This window comes from Anabas testudineus, chromosome 6 (assembly GCF_900324465.2).
Source record: "Anabas testudineus chromosome 6, fAnaTes1.2, whole genome shotgun sequence".
Classification (NCBI taxonomy): Eukaryota; Metazoa; Chordata; class Actinopteri; order Anabantiformes; family Anabantidae; genus Anabas; species Anabas testudineus.
The window spans coordinates 10,639,509-10,657,059 of NC_046615.1; the positions used below are offsets into that span (position 1 = coordinate 10,639,509).

A 17,551-nucleotide genomic window follows, 5' to 3' on the forward strand; every position below is an offset into this window, starting at 1 on the left:
AGGAAAATCTAATCACCACTTTTAATATAATTAACATAGATTGTTCCTGAACAAGATGCATTGGCTTTTCCTGTAAAATCTCCATTGGAAGCGCCCCAAGATTAGGGCCAATTAATCCCAAACTAAAATGAGAAAGTGATTTTCCACCAAGCTGTTGTGATTTAAAGCAAGAACTGAGGCCCAGAATCCTTCCCAGTACTCACGAGAGATCAACCATTAATGGAATTAGTTCAGAGACAGTGATAGGATTATCTGAACAACTGTCATGTTCCAGTCTGTGTTTATATATTTTACAAACATCAAGATGATGGCAACTAACGTCCTACAAATGGGTCACAGCTGGGCCTCGGCTGACTCCTGTCTTGCAGACTTCGCTAAGCCATCGCTGCTCTAGCACAATGATTGGGCATTAGCTGAGAGGACACTATTTTTGGGAGGCATTGTGTGATTTAAAAGCTAACTGCAGAGTCATTAAGCTAATCCCTAAAGCCCCTCCAGGGAGATCAAACAGTGTGGATATGAAGTTTCTTCAAAACTAAGGTAGTAATGGAAAGTGAAGGAAAAGAGGATGATGATGCTAATGATGCTGAAAAAACGTCCAGCTGATTTTTTTTATCTATAGCTTAACAGACTCCATATTTGCCACATGAAAGCAATAATATCTGAGAGGAGATGCTCATATAATTCATGAGTGGGTAAAGAAATCTGTAATTGTAGCTCTCTGATACTTGATTTTAATACTAATATTGATGTTTTGGAAGTTTGGGAATCTTAAGATGAGAATTTTAGAGATGCACTAAGGTCATTTTTGGACATTTACATTTAGCAAGTTGGGAGGCACTTCTATCCAAAAGAACTTAGAAGTGAGGTTCAAAGAAAGCTAAATATCTAGGTCAAGGAGAAAACATTAGAGCAAAGTGCTAAAGGAAGAAATTATTCAATTTCATGAGGTGCAAGTGCAACATGAGACAGAGATTTTTTATTTTAAATAGGATTTAAGTACATAGAAAATTAGCAGGTGAACATATACTGGAGCATTTAGCACTTAAAGAAGCTGAACAGAGCTCGGTTAACTCGGTCCAGTCAATCAAACTGCTGAATTATTTCTTTGGATGATCGACATTTATAGATTTAAGCACATTTACACTATTTCAGAATTGGGTTTCTTTCCAACCTGATTTCCTCGTTCTTAAATTTTAATTTATTTTCTTTTAGTCTCAATCTGAGAAAATATCTGCTTCTTTAGCAGCTACACGCTCCAGTATAAGTAGCTTTAACATATTTATTTAAGTGTTAATTAATTTATCTATTTTTAAACCAAGACTCGTTTCTATGGAGTCGAAACACTGCGTAGCTGAAAAATGTTGCAACGTCTCTGTTTCTCAGTTACCTCAAACTTATCCTCAGCATTGCGCTGATCACCTCTATATGTGATAAACTAATATCAGCAGACATGAGCCCAGATCATGTATCAATCGGGTTTTACTGAGGAGGCCTGTGTGGTTTGGATTTGGAGTCTTCTACAGGTGTACTTTGCCATCACAAGTTTCACTGCATAATTAAATCTCGTTGTGCGCTTGGATAAAAAGCCAACATCGTTTAGTCGCCAATTCCCTTAAGCCATTCAGTCTAATTAACTTATTCTGTGCGTGTGTGTGTGTGTGTGTGTGTGTGTGTGTGTGTGTGTGTGTGTGTGTGTGCATAGTTGAAACAGATTTTTAGCTGCTGCTCCAGTGCAGCATGTCACTGGGTTTGTCACTGATGTCTATATAAATTTAAGGTTTTAAATGCTTTCCCAGCATTGTCAGTCTCAGTCGACAGGAGACCATAGTTATTATCTGGAGTCTTTTTCTTTTTAAGTTCTGGCAGATCTGTGGATAAACTAAAGACTCGAGGAGTCTGTTCATCCTTTTGAGAATGTGTGAGTATCTGTGTGAAGGTGACCTCACTCCCACCCGTCTTTGTCGAGCAATAAAAACAACTTAGTGTGCATTTCTTTTCTAAGAGTAAATGCACAAAGTCAATGACGGAGGCACTGAGCTAAATCCATATAGGCTCTACTGAAATTTCCCTTCTGAGTGCGCAGACTGCCTCGTGTTATTGTATTTTTGCCTTCTGTTGTTGGCAGTCTGCTTTGAGATGCTCATTAGTTTCTGTCTGTAATGATGATATATTTCTTTCTTCTTCCTCCCCCACCCGGTCTGCACAAACACAGTCGCAAATATCTGTGACAGTCTCACGAAGCCTCTATGAACGTTTAGGGTGTTCATCATCACAGCCATTTTATTTGGATTGTTAATATTCTGGCAAAAACTGGAGTTGATGGAGCTGGTCAAACTTGATGCACACATTGTTTCTGAGACTTTACACCACAGCGACATAAAGACTAAAGGAAATCAACGCTGTCATTATGCACGGCTCCTCCTCACATCTGTGCATGTGTCCCAGACACTACTGAGAGCTACTGCTGCACTACTTTAGTATCCTGTCAAAGGAAAATCTTAAAGTGGCAACGAGTTGCTTGAAGTGACTCCAAATTTAGATGCTCCAGCTCAAAGCTCTGACAGCTGATGGCTTTTCTTTTTGTTCTTCTGCAACAAAGGAAGGTCCAAAGTAGTGAAATACTCTGATCCAGATATAGATAAATGAGCCCAGGACAAACACTTAGGGCATGATTTATCCTGCACACACTAAAACTACTACTTATGTAACAAAGAGCTACAGTGTGCCTGAGTTTTATTACATTTGAAGGCAGCATCAGCTGTTTTTACATACACCCGTTACTTAGAATTAGCTAGTGTTAGTCTTTTAGTCCTACATGACTATTTATCCCTCAACTATATTTCAAAACAGGATACAAACCTCTTGAAGCTGCAGTTCTGACATCCACCAACAGAGGCACAATTAAATCAAAGCAGGGGTTCATTTCCCCTCTGAGTCTGTAAATCTACTAATCCAGCAAGTTTTCTGGATTATACCAGTACTCCTTAATCTTCATCTTCAATAATCATCTGGTCTGCATCATCATCTGCTCAGATTTAGTGGCAAAACCATGCGTTGTGACCGGCACGTGCAGTATGACCTAAATCCTAAGACCCTACAGTAAGTGAAGTGACAGTAAAAGTGAATCCACTGCTCTTCATAGATTATTTACAGGCTGTAAAATGCAGAGGGGGCTGCGTATAGTAATGTTGTTTTGCAGGAAAGATAGTTGCATAACAGAAGCATGCCTTTAAACAGGACACGCACACAGGCTAAGAGTGGCAGTAAGAGGGACTGTCATCCTCATCCAGCTCTTGACTTTTGTGTTAAATATTAGATGAAACTTTACTTCGCCCTCTCCAGAAACGACGCAGCCATAAAAAAGTAATGACAACAAAAGGATTTGTCATTCTCTGTTGGACTAGGATTCATGTCATCATGGCAATTATGGAGCCAAATGATGGCCAGCTTCAAGAAGGAAGGTGAATTTAAAAAAAAAAAAACAGAAACACACATGCTGATTTTGTTTTTTCACACTCTGAAACACGGTGAAAATCAGCCCATGCTCTGTATTTAGTGCTGTACTGTATGTTACTGTAACACCTACAGTAATACAGTAGATGTGTAGGAGCTAAGACAACAATTTGAGGTCTTTGAAATCTGTATACATGACAGAATCAAACTATTTGCATGTACTAATATACTGGTTAATAAAGGTGATTCTGATTCTATCTGAGATATCCAGGACATTTCCTAAACATACTATATTTACCATGAAATGCTGATATGTCTTATTATGGCGTACATTGAATTATGTTTGTATTCTGTATGTATTAAACACCCGTTTATTTAGCACCTTCGACTCATAATAAAAACACTTTGAAACTGCTGCTACATCATTTTATAAAGCTTGCAATTAATTTGCAGTAATTAGGCTACCACAAACTAGCACCACATGGTGAGCCTGAACCCTTTGGCCCCCCCTGTGGGTCTGGGGCCCCCAGGGCTTTTTTTTTCATGAAGCTCTGTGATAATCCAGTTTTGGGTAGGCTAGAATGAATAATGCTTATTGCACAAGTGTCTTTAAAATACTTATAATAAAATAACCCACGCTGAAGCTGTATCTGACCGATTTAACATGTGTTTAAGATGGTGCATGCTAAAAAATAATACTAATAAAATAATAAAGTCAGCTATGAAGCTACTTTTCCACCGAACTGGTCCAGACACGGTTACAGTTGGATCACATACGGTGATGTTTGTATATAATGTGCTGTAAACTGCTGCTTCTCCTACATGTCGTCGCCCCTGTGTGATCACAGTGAGCCTGAGGAAGCGCCCCTGGCAGTGTAGTGGGAGTGAAGCGCCTCCTGTGTTATTTCCCCTCCTCTCCATCCTTTTACGCCGAACCAGAACCATTCATCTCTCCCCTCCTTCAGGCTTCACATCCGGGTCATCCGCCAGTCTCTGTCTCTTGCGTCTGTGTGTCTGACAGAGTAATAATTAGACTATTTCAGCCGCCGCCGTGCCGTACTGCAGCCTCCTGCCCGCCTGCGCGGCTCGCCGAGCGGACACTGCGCCTGGCGTGCGTCGGTGATGATGGAGCCACGGGCGCTGTGAAGCTGCGATCGCACAAAGGCAGGGATGAGACGGTAGGAGGCTTTTGTATGGGCTAGCCCGTGGTGATCAACTCGCCCTAACGATGTCTAAGAGCCTGAAGAAGAAAAACCACTGGACCAACAAAGTCCACGAAGCGGTGATATCCCGGGGGAAGGAAGGGGAGCTGGGGTTCGAGCTGAAGGGGGGCGCGGAAAACGGCCAGTTCCCCTACTTCGGCGAAGTGAAGCAGGGGAAGGGACTGATCCAGAGCGGCAAACTGGCCCAGGATGAGCTGCTGCTGGAGGTCAACGACATGCCAGTGGCCGGGCTCACCACCCGGGACGTGCTGGCCGTGATTAAGCACTGCAAAGACCCGGTCCGCTTCAAATGTGTCAAACAAGGTGAGCTAGAGAGGCCAGGATTTAAAAGGAGGGGGGGGGGGAGTGTGTGTGTGTGTGTGTGTGTGTGTGTGTGTGTGTGTGCTGGTGTGATTAACATGTCATCTGTCAGTCTGCACTTGAGACACACACCGTGCGTTTAGGTGGACAAAGCGCAGACCTGTGCTCAGGCCTGCTTGTTGGCGGATATGCCATTACGAGCCGTAATGATGGGTTCAGTCCACCAGGATCAGCACCAGGCTGTAATGATCACATCGCAGCCGGGAGCAGCCGCCGTTTGTTTATCTCAGCGTCGCTGGTTCGATGCCACAGCAGCCTGGAGGGGGTGTGTCCGTTTAGGCGTGATGCCACAGCCTGCAGATCTCTCCTTATTGTGGTCGAGGACAGGGATCATTTCACCAAAGAGGCCTGCGCCGTAGATCAAATGTTTTTCTCTGTGCTGCTGCACAGTCTGAACGACAGACAGGACAAAAAAAACAAAAAAACAAAACAACAACCACAGCGAGTCTGTGCCGGCTGCCAGTCCAGATAATACCATTACTGTTAATACAGGATAATTACGCGCGGATGAAAAATGAAACCTGTGCAGCCTAATTACTGCTGAGCCCGCTTTAACATCGATTAGCTCCGTTTGCTCCAGCTGGCACACATGCACACTCGCACACATGTTGTTCATGAAATGTTCCTGAGTTCAGAAGTGGGAAAAGAATTGCGCAGGTCTCTTTGAGGAGCGTGTGTGAGCGTTATTGTCAGCCTGCGCGCTGTGTTGCTCTTTTTTTTTTTTTTTTTTTGTGCAATTATTATGGCCTCTGAAGCTGGAAGGCTTGTGGTAGTGTTTCTGAACACAGGAGGGGAACAGTGTTGACTGACTGACCTGCTTCTGTCAGCCAGTGTCAAAGCAGACAGGGGGCTAGAAGATAGGAGGAGAAGGGGAGATAGTTATTGTCACACCCTCCGAGGCTCAGGTCAAGTCCCCAGTAAGTGGCTAAAAGTGCTGCATGCTCAGCCCTGAAATGAGCATTACAGGGATTTGTTTGTGAGACATCAGTAAAGCAAGAAATCAAACCCCTTTTTTTTTAATTTTTGGACCCTGCAGCGTTTACTCACATTGGATTTGTGTTCACACACTCTTGCCCGACTGCTCGCTCTCAACCCCAGTGTTTCCACGGATTGCATCAATGTGATTGATTATTGAGTAAGAGCTGCTGACAGAGTGTGGTCCTGTGATGTGGAAGGGGTTAAATGCTAATGTGTGTGTCTCTCAGACAGGTCTATTCTTTCCCTCCCCCCACCCTCTCTGTCTTATCCATTTAAACATGAGTGTGTCTATTTATTAAACTACAAACCTCACACTGTTCCCCAGCAGAATATGGTTTCAGCTAAGAACGTCCTTCAGCTCGCTGCTGTTTGCGCACAGCTTGCGTTTCCCCCCTTCACTATATATTTTATGTTCTCGTTCGCTCTTTCTCTCCTTCTTGGCTGTCATGTTATTATTTGACTTCCATCCAGTGGAGAGCGGAGTGTATTTATGGTAGTATGCTTACAGACAGCTGCTGACACACTCATGGCCCGCTGAGGAATCGTCTAGTAGCAGTCCACAAGTTTGGCTCATCCGAATCAGAGATGGATGTCCTGTCTGTGTGCTCAGTCATGTCTGACTGCCCATCCAAACATGCACACTCACATTTTAACAAGCTATTTTCAGTCAGGTAGAATGGAGAAAAGCCCCTCTCTGTCCACGAGGGAGCACAGGGGCGACAGCGAGGCCTGATGGACTTCCAGAGCGAGGTCACGGCCTGACTCTGCCCTGACCTGTTTCATCTTCACTGATCATAGATTTTAGTAAACACACAGGCATGCGGGCACACAGCCAAATAGATAGGTTTTGTGGATAAGGGAATATTTTGCACCTTTTACTGGAACAAAAATGTTTGTTTGTGGCACTGCTGCGTTTTCACCCCAGTTCTGAGAGAGTTTATAGACTGAGTCACGAACACAGACCATATCGCTTTCACAGGTCCTGTGTTGGCAAGTTCCCTCGCACGTCACATCATGCAGGTGTAGGACGTGTATCAGGTCACCTTCTAATAGACATCTTGTGCTCCACTATATAACTCGCTATTAAGTCAACTACTCAATCAACGCTTCATGGAGCATTGTTTGGTTTTGCAGATAAATGACTTCAATGTGAAGAATAGTAGAGCTGCCAGGAAAGAAATATGGTTCAAGTATGTTTCTCAAGAGGGCTGTTATTTCTTCCCCTGCTGCGTGTGTCGAAGTGCTTCGAGTGTCTCACTTCTCCGTCATATGAATGTGTTGTGAATAAACCTCAACTAACGGAAATGGAACAGTATAAGAAGACCGGAAAATCAAAACGTAACAAGACGATTTCTGCATTTTATCTAAGCAGCTCTATGAAACCTTTGCCATGAGCCTTTTGCATCTTTTCTGGAGACATTAGAAACCCCTTTTGTTTTTTTCATGGACGACCCTTGTGACACGTCACAGCAGTAAAAGCAGATGTGTGAATAATGAAATGAAAGGTTGAATTCCACGTAGCTGCTTCAGTTTCACAGTGCTGGTGTAGTGCATGGAGCCTCGTGTCACGGGACACGAGACTCTTCAACAAAACCACTGTGAATGTTACTGTTGCCACATGAGCTTCGACAAGTCAGATTGTCTGCTGTCGCCTACTGTCCCAGATTAGCATAATCAAAATTTTCTCTTGCACATACAGCCTCTTTACTGAGATGGTTGTTTTTGAACTCAAATGATAACAATCTTCCAGATACATGTGCACCTAACAAATAGACTTTTTAAAATGCACTGAGTGTGTCCATCTGTATGTAATTATCTGATAAACATCTCTCATCCATGCTCGTCAGCACTGAGCAGGAACAAAGTGCAAATGGTGTTAGAGGTGTTAGAACAGTAAGGAGAGAAGTGTGAATGAGCGTCTGTGTGTGTGTGTGTGTGAGGGAGAGAGAGAGCAAGTGAGAAGGAGAGGTGGAGTTTTAAGAGAAGAGTATGGTGAAGGTGTGAGAAAACACAGTTTGGGAAATAGAGAAAATGCCATCTTGTGATTTTTTTTTTTATGTCTGGCAGATTCGTTTTTTCTAAAATCAAAACAAATTCTAAAGTGCTTGTTTCTGAAATGACACGTCCTCATTGTGTAAACTCATGACAGCCTCCACTTTTCCTAAATGAGCAAAATAGCAGATTGTAGTTTGTAGACAGTGATTTCCACAATCATTTGTAGGCCTTGTCATTTTCCTTTTGCATTGCTGCTTGTTAGTTAGTTTTTTTTTGTTTATTCACTGTTTTTGGAGAAAAGGAAAACACAAAAAACATTAAAATCTGTATCCTTCTTTAAATAACCCAGTTCTTGTGCCTTTAATTTCCATTAATAATAGCAATGGACAGTAACAGCGATAATAATATTATTAATGTCAGCTATTTTTAGAGTTTTATTTATTCAAATTAAATTAAAGCTGTCATCTTAGACTGAACCCACAACAAATGTAGCTCTGATTTACATAACAATAGACAGAATATCAGAAATGCTATTTTCTCTACCTGAAGGTGTTTAGCTTTGGGAGACATGAAGCCACAGACATGTCACTGTTTGCTGATATTGCCTATTTCAAATGTTTTTTTCTACTTTAAAAAATATGTTTTCACCGATCAGAGAGGAGTGTGGAGGAGGAAGACCCCAGGACATTTTATCCACTCAGGTTTAGGAGAACAATATGCAGAGCTTTTTGAGGAAAAACAACATGAATTCAAAATGCTAACATGCCCTTTAACATCTAAGTGGAGCACAGCCTGCCTCCGTCCCTGCAGCAGCTCTCGGCCACAGCTTATATAGGGCAGGCCAGGCCAGGGAGCTATTTACTAATGAAACTGTAAACAGGATTTCAGCTGAGTGAAACCACTTCATCCGAAATATAAAACTGTCTCTGAAATTGTGACTTTCTATCCATCCCACATGCAGGCAGTGATATTGTGAAATGAACCTTTTCACACTACGTATACTGTTTACTTTGACATTTGCGGCAGATTTCCTACTTGAAATTCTTAATAATATTCTTTTAACATCAGAAGTAAACAAAAACAGGCCAAACTGTGTTGCTAGTTGAAACTGGAGATACCTAGAGTAAGCTAATACTGACACTAGACCCTGTAGGAACATGGTGGCTCTGTACTAGGAGTGTGTCTGTAGTGGTTCTGAAATCAAAAGCGAACGTCCACCGTCATGTGATGAAAAGCATAACTGTGAGAGCTGGTATATATTTCTTTAATCTTTGTGCAATTTGCAGCATAACCAGCCCCACAAAATATTTCCTTCCTTTGGAAAGGAAGTTCCTTAGCTGTACTTCTACTGTAGTTGTTAACTGTGGATGATTTTCTGTTTCTTAGAGGACCATGGTCAGTGTGATATATCTGTGTACATCCTGTCTATCAGCTTTAAGAACTGATGGAAGTCGTCAACTTTTCTGACTCGTCTGTCCAAGTCCTGCCATTCCTCCCAGTGTGGGTAAAGTATGGATGGACAGATGGAGCAGAGGGAGAGACAGCGACCTTCTTCTGCTGTCTTGTCGCTTTGTTGATGAGAAGCTTGAAGAATCAGTGCATAACATCCTGTCTGCTCTGTTGGTATTAATAACTCATGTAGAGTTAAGTTCTGTCAGACACGGAGGATGGTTTTATTGAGGCTAGAAGCTGCTGGAGCTCAGCTCAGAGGATCAAACTCAAGCTCAGCAGCCAATGGCCATATATCTAACTGGTCCAGTTAAGTGAATTAGGTCAATGTAATTCTCCTCACCACAGACACACTGCATGGAACAATCTGGGATGGTCCCGCTGCATGTGTCGTGAAATGTAGATGGATGCGGTGAGTATGTGTAAGACCTGACCGAAAGGAGATTTTGTCAAAACATTTTTGCTTTGACATCCTTCAGTCATAAAAGGATCAGAGTTTCTACCAATTTCAACAATGTGTATCTAACAGAGTCGTTTAGTGATGTTATTGTGCGATTTGTCTCACTGCCCACTTTGTGATCAGGTCGGATTTGTCATTTTCATAAGTCAGAAGAAATGTGTCATGTTTCTAAAAGGTTTTCTAGAATAACTGCACAGACCTTTGTGTGATAGATCACCATGGCAATGTGACATTATGATGCAGTGTGTGAGGTCAGATTTTGGAAAAGAGGCTGTATTTCGCACAAGTAGGATGTTGCCACTTAAAGCAGTAAATCTGGCTTAGACTAAACTAATTCTTGATTATTCATAATGTTTGAGTGTTGTTGTGAGTGTTGAGAGAGCGATTATTTGTGTGCATGTGTTTATTATGCTGAGAAAGGAATAGAAAATAAATTCAAGGGTATGCATGCATGGAATTACTGGTGGATTCATACAAAGAAGAAGAAATAACAATAGGAATGAAAATCCGTTTGAGAAAAATGAAAAAAGTAGAAGTAGAAGATTTTACATCAGTGCATAAGCAGCATTTGTCTGACTTACTTGGCCAGAGTGGAACCAGATTTAATTATTAATTAATTGATAAAATAATTATACTATATTGTCTGTAGTTCTTCAATCTATAACATGCATCTGATTTCATAAACGCATCATATGTGGAACAGTGCAGTGTTACAAATATAGCAAGCATAATATAAAATAAGTATAATGGAGTAAAAAATGCAGCATTTCCTTTTGGATTTTAGTGAAGTATAGAGTGGCATAAAATGGATGCACTCATGTATTGTACATGCACCACTCTGAGTGCAGGTTGGGAAAGTTCACACAAGCATCTCTCACCTCCAGAGATGGAAGCAACCAGGACATCTGGCTCATCACGACTGCTACATGAACGTGTGAATGTGAAACTTATTTAGTCTCTGTGTGTGTGTGTGTGTGTGGCCTTGTATGTCAGTATGTGTTCCATCTGCTGATGCACACACACACACACACACAGCGAGAGAGAGAGAGACAAACAAAAATCACAATATAAGACATGAGGTCTGCTTTCAACATGATACGTACTGTGTGTATCTAACAGTGTGACAAAAACAGATCTGTGCCCGTAACACGTTGCCCCCCCTCCCACTTTCACAGAATCATATCATATTCAGTCAGGCATGGCAGCGCAGAAGGCAGGGGATGGTTTTCATTCATTGACATACAGTAATGTAGATTAGCCAGCAGCGCTAATCTGATAGCTTCGCTGTGGGCTTCAGCTCTGAATGAGGAGGATTAGAAAAGCTGGCGTCAGGAGCGGCTCCAGCTGCAGCGCTGAAACTGGTGGATGGCTACCAACAATGTTCTGCGCCCTCCTGACTTTCTAAAGAGGCTTGCCATCGTTGCTGAGCTGCATATCCTGGACTGGAGCCAACTCATATGCAAAGTATTATATACACTGCATATAAACAGGAGCGGCATTGTCATGGTACGGAGTTAAAACCGCTTTCATACATCACACCTCATCTGTCTCAGAATCCTTTAATTCATACCAACCTTTCATATTTTTTAGGGCTATCACGAGATGATGGATTTCACCTGATTTTCCCTCATCATTGTACCTTATATAATAAGTGTGTTAGTTGTAATGCATCAGCTCGTGTAAGACTGGAATTTAATTACTGGGTTTTTAAAACATGACTGCTGAGCTAATCATGTTCACTGCAGCAGCAGGCGGCTTCCTGTCTTACTGGAAGAAATCTCAGCTGATGTATTAAAGTGCTTAATTTGCATTCAGGATCGTTTCCTCACTGTAGTTGATGCTTCCTACCAGTAGAGGACGGTGGCTGTCTGATCAGTTTATACTCGAATGCTCTTCAGGAAGCCTGAGGCAGCTTTTCTTTCTGCACTGACACAATACTGGACAGTTATGGTTCAGTTGAGTTTGAACTTCAGAAGTGATGCTGAATATTTTCCCAGTTTTTATGTCAAAATGTTAAAGGTTTAAACCTTTCTTCACTATTTTTCCCATCCGACAGTTGCTGTTGTTTATCCGACTGAACTGCTTTGTAACACACTATAAAACCTGTTACGGGTGTGACAAGGAGACTGCTGCTGAGCCTCCCCTCTGAGTGGGGCCAGTCTTGAATAATGTTGCGTAGTTGTACTAGAGCAGTTTGAGATGTACAAGATTATGTCAGGGATGACCAACCTGTGGGTGTCCCCTACTCCCAAAGCAATAACATTCGGCTGAAATAACGTTTTTTTTAAACAGCATATAATGACTGAACCCTGTTAGGTGCACACTGTTCTGGTTTTTCTGGTAAATTAACAGAGCACTTGCTTTGTTAGATATAAGTTCCTATGAAAATGTAATTTCTCTGGGGCAGACACTTTGCTGTTGATTTTTTTGTGCAAATGTTTGTATGGCCAAATAACTAAATGAGAAGAACTGGACGACCTGATCCTTTCATCTTGACTATTTTTTTATGTATAGTATGTTTTTGGGTCTTGCCCCCCAAAGCATAGCAGGTGTAGACCATCTAAATGTATAAGAAAATGACAGTGCACATAAACAAGTCATTGTGTGAAGCAACTAAAGAAACCCCCCTGGATTTATGATAATAATAATAGATATTTAGAGCGATGCATATGATGACATTATAATGAAATCATGATTACTGTGCTGGTGACTCCTCACTTTGTGAAGACCCTATAAGTAGTTTTCCACCTGACTCGTTAGGATGTGAGTTATGGCCTCTTTTCACTAAATCTATGTGCTGGGTGTGTATAATATCCCTGTTCCTATAGTTCATCCTATCGCTGTAATAGAGAATAAAAAGGAGCAGTCAGGTCACTACAGCTGAATTAAATTAATTTTGCTTTGGATGTAGCATCATGAAGAACCACTTAATCACTACAGACAAGCTTTATTAGATTATCAGACCATAGCAGCCAAATGAGGCATTGGTGAGAAGAATCATTGTGATGCTCAGGGGGCCGCCTTCTCGTCTCCACAGCCATGATTATTCATTTTTTTGTATTGACCGGGAACCAACCCCTGCTGGTTTCAACCCCTCAGGTTATTGACCGCTGCGCCCCCAAACCAATGACTATCTTATTACTCTCTGTTGCCTCTTGGCTCCTTGGAGCCCTCACTCTTTTCTGCACATAATTGTTACTCAACTTCCCACTGCTTTAGGACAAGGTATGAGCCCACACACACATACACACACACACACACACACACACCTTTGCCCTGTTTCTTGTTTCCTTCTTTGCAGCTCTTATGTTGTCTGTTGCTTTAATGCTCATTAAGATGCTCCTTGTTGCTCCTGATTAACAGAGTCTTAGAGCGCCATTTAAACTGGAGAGTGCAATCAGGAGTGACAGACTTCTCCACAGCCACATTAAAAACAGGAGCCACCATATACACAAACACACACACATACACCTCCAATCCTCGTGTCCACTGGTATTTCTCTCATCGGCATCAACGAGACGAGGAACTCATTTACTCGCCTTAGGAGGAGGGGGACAGTGTGAGGAATATTAGGGCTGGCTATTCCTATGACCTCCCTCCTTTAATCTTGAAGTCTCATTTGTAGTGTGGGCTTGTTTCTCTTTATAGTGACTCAGAAGTTGTAAATGTGCATCTGGCCTTGATTACAGATCTGTAGAGAAAGACATGGAGGAACATCATCATTAAGACCAGTCTGAGGATAGGGAGGATCAATATTAAGACCTTTAGGAGAGGGCTCTGTCATTTACTATTAATAATGGGCCCTGCCGCCTGCTGTAATAATGTCATTAGGACTACTGGAAACAGATACTTCATCCACAGCTAAATGGCCTTCACAGTATATTCACATGTTCAAACTATCAGTACATAAACAGTGTAATTCACAAACACAAGGACACACACAGACACTCTGCCTTTGGGTGTTCACGCACACATGCAGGCCTTCTGAGGCCAGCTCAAACTGCCTGTGCTGAACTGCGACTGTAAAACAAGAAAAAGTAGATTAGGTCAGATCAGGGTAGTATTAGCTGGACCGCTGGAGAGGTGGATGAAGAGATACAGAGAGAGAAACTGACAAACTAAAATATCAGATGAGACAAAGGAGGAGCAGAGAGGAATAAAGTGAGGACTGAAAAATGTAGTTGGAAAACCAGAATGGCAAAGAGAAAAACAAGTTATTAAGAGAAGAAGACGAAATCCATATAAGACTAGATAAAATAACATTTTTTGTGCTTGATGCTGAATATGAAGAACTGTACAACACCTTCAGGAGCTTTAGATATTTAACCCTGATGTTAACATAACAACAAACACACTAAACACTTAATGGATTTTTCTCCTATTGACCATTGTAAATACACTATTAATTTTATTATTTTACTAAAGATCATCATCATCCTTCTTTTAGTTTTAGTGTAAACTACATTTGCATAATATTGTATAGTATAATAGTACAAAGCTTTATGTTTTACAGCTTTTATTTTGTTAATCCTTTATTTTGAAAGTCAGGCGCTCATCAAGATTAGAACCAACTAAAACTGTTCAGGAGAATATATACATATGTAATGTGTCCATCCCAACAGTGGCAACAAGGTATGTTTAATTTATGTGTTGGCGTTTTATATTAAATTAGAGAGTGAATGTCACATTAGTGTTGCAATTAGGCGGCAAGACACCGAAAACATCTGAAAGCACTTCTAGGGGATTTGCATGAGCTGCTTTATCGACGACCATCATCTGCTTTTTGTTTTTTCATCACCTGTTTCACTTTCTGCATTAATCTGGCTCCCAGGTGAAGCAGACATTTTATTTATTTATTTTAGTTTGTCTTAGCAGGGAAATCACATCACAGGTGCAGCTAATAACACAGATGATGGCTCAATTCCAGCACTTATTGCAGTGCATTGGTTAGTGATGTTATTAGTCACACCTGTGTTTGACACCTGTGTTTTCCTGCTTTGAAAATAAATTAATAAATAAATTATATATATATATATATACACACCATATTCCACACCAGGAATAAGAACAGATAATGTGGATCGAGCTTGAGTGATAATGGCATCAAATGATATGCAGTAGTCGCTTTTTAGTTTTTACAATACTCTGTAGCTTGAGCAGAAATTTGGATGAGAAAGGAGAAACTGTGTGTGTGTGTGTGTGTGTGTGTGTGTGTGTGTGTGTGTGTGTGTGTGTGTGTGTGTGTGTGTGTGAGTGCACGTAACTCCTGCTCTGCAGTGTTGTTTGTCTGCTCTGTAGCCCGTGTGACCTCGTGGGTGTGCAGGAAAACTATCGATCATCAAGTCTCTCTCTGAATTTTGTTCTCCATGACAACCACTCGGGTGCAGCACCACTTCACCTCAGCTCTCCCCAGACGCCCCCGACCATCAGCTCAGATCTCAGTCTTTAACTGGCCAGACATCCTCTCGATTTGCTCAGTGTGTGTGTGTGTGTGTGTGTGTGTGTGTGTGTGTGCGCGTGTGTGTTTCTGGGATTCGATTAGTTGTTTGTTTGTGGTGTGGTGTGTGTCAGGTGTATCTGCTATAGTTGGGAGGGTGGGGAAGTTCGTGTGTGTCAAGAGAGAAGGACAATGTGCAGTAAAGTTACATTTGATGTTTGTATTGGACATTTATACAATTGAATGCTCATCCAACTTTTATGTGCTGGGACACACGTCAATCTGATTGCTTGCTGTTCATGTAATTAGTAGGTTTTATTTAAATGCTTGAACACGTTGTCTTGTGTGTCTGCTTAAAAAGAAGTTCAGACATGTTCAGACTCCAAGTGATGGTACCTGAGCTGAGGCTCTTTAGCATTGATTCTTTTAGTTAAGTTTATGTCTTATTGCTTTACAGTATCTCAAAATCTAGGTTTCAGGGTGCAAACTTTTAACGTCAGGTTATTTCTTTTTGCCTATATGAAATGGAGCCATATGTGAAGTTGGCATCATGTTTGTGGTTCCCTCTAACATGTTAGACTGATCAGCAGCACTGAACTTTAATCTAACTCAAGTTTCCACATACTAAGAATGGAGCCTAGTTTTGCATACTGGCTTGTGTCCTTAAAGCATGACTGCTGCGTTGTTTACACTAAATAGTTGACCACTTAAAGTTTGTGAGGAGAGAAGCTCAGAGAATCAATGTGGCTCGGCTGTGCTTCCCTTCACTCTCAGCCTCCTGGGAGAGGGGGCATGTCAGACCTAATTATGCCGTCCCAAATCAAACAAAATGGCTCCTGTTGGTTTCTGCATCTATCTGCTCCTCCTTTAGGCCTTTTGTTGGTGCACAAACAAACACTACGATGCTTTCAGACCCACCTTGTTAAGACAGAGAAGTACTCAGGAATCTAAATTGCATAAAACGTGTGTAAAGTGTGAATTGAGCACATATTGACTTTTTAATTGTGTCTTTTTATATCTGGTCATTTTTATCTGTAGTTTATTGTCGAGCTAGTTGTTACCATAACACTGAAGCCAAAAACATCCAAACCTGAAACGGCTGCTAAATTAGCTGACTAACCATTGTAACTACTAATATATTCTTTTAAGCAATATTGTTTATTTCTGTGTTGTGTTTCGGACGTTTGGTTGGACAAAAACCTCGTAAATATAAAATAGTACATAGTGTATGTACTGTATAATATGGAGAATCTATAATATAAAATGGAATATAAAATATAAAAAAGCAGCAATTTGCCAACTAAAGACTAGAAAAACATCCAAATATGTAGATATCTAACATGGTCTAACCTGACAGATAAAAGTGAAAGACTAATGGAGCTCCTTGGTAGCTGAATGTTTACTGCAGCGTCCGTGGTTTGAGTCTGAGAACCTTTGCTTCATGTACCTCCCTTCCTTCTCTCTGCATCCTTACCGTTGAATAAAAAAATTGGTTGATTACAAACAAAGTGCATTAAGGTAAACTTGATGTGTGAACGTCTGTTTATTTAAATTTTTTTTGTGTAATTGAATAAAGAGGTCTTCACCATGAAGAAAAGGAAAAGGCAGAATTAAAAAATGACAGGTGATGCTGTTTTGTTTAAAGAATATCTTATTTCTGAGCCTCTTCTGGACGTGGAGTTTGCACGCTGGTTAGCTCAGCCTTAGGCTAGAGGCTGTTTCGAAGAAGACAGCTCATCAAGATGAGTGACAGGTGTTGGAGTGTGATGTTGACCTGCTGAGGGCATTGAGGGCAGGATTAACAATTCAGTTAGCTATCCCTGGAAAGAAGTTGTGTCATTAACTGGCCTGCTATATTTCAGCTTTAATCTTCCTGTGTAGCTGAAGTATCACACATTTACATGTCTCCACAAAGATGAAAAGAGGACATGCAAAGTGATGGAAGTGATAGGAAACAGTTTTTAGTCTCCACTTTAAGATTTGGTGGAGTAATAAACATACATCTATTGCTGTATGTATGTATCTATGTATTTGCAGTGTAAATTCATTTTGATTAGAGAATAACTAGTCACTAAACTATGATTTTTATTATTTACAAAATAAAATATCTGCACACTACCACATAATATAAAACCTGTTACACAAAAATGTGAAAGAATACACAAACCTACTCTGTTCAAGTGAAACAAAATT

The 17,551-nt window shown here is 41.1% G+C and overlaps 1 protein-coding gene across 5 annotated transcripts in view; it reads left to right on the top strand.

Moving 5' to 3' along the window:
- Positions 1 to 4,504: 4,504 nt before the first annotated feature.
- Positions 4,505 to 17,551, top strand: part of LOC113166205 (membrane-associated guanylate kinase, WW and PDZ domain-containing protein 2-like) — a 61,938-nt gene continuing 48,891 nt past the window's right edge. For all 5 annotated transcript variants that reach the window (XM_026366213.1, XM_026366215.1, XM_026366214.1 and 2 more), the window contains exon 1: positions 4,505 to 4,982. In XM_026366213.1, the coding sequence (XP_026221998.1) occupies positions 4,685 to 4,982 (298 nt within the window). In that variant the 5' untranslated portion in view covers positions 4,505 to 4,684. The remainder of the gene's footprint in view (positions 4,983 to 17,551) is intronic.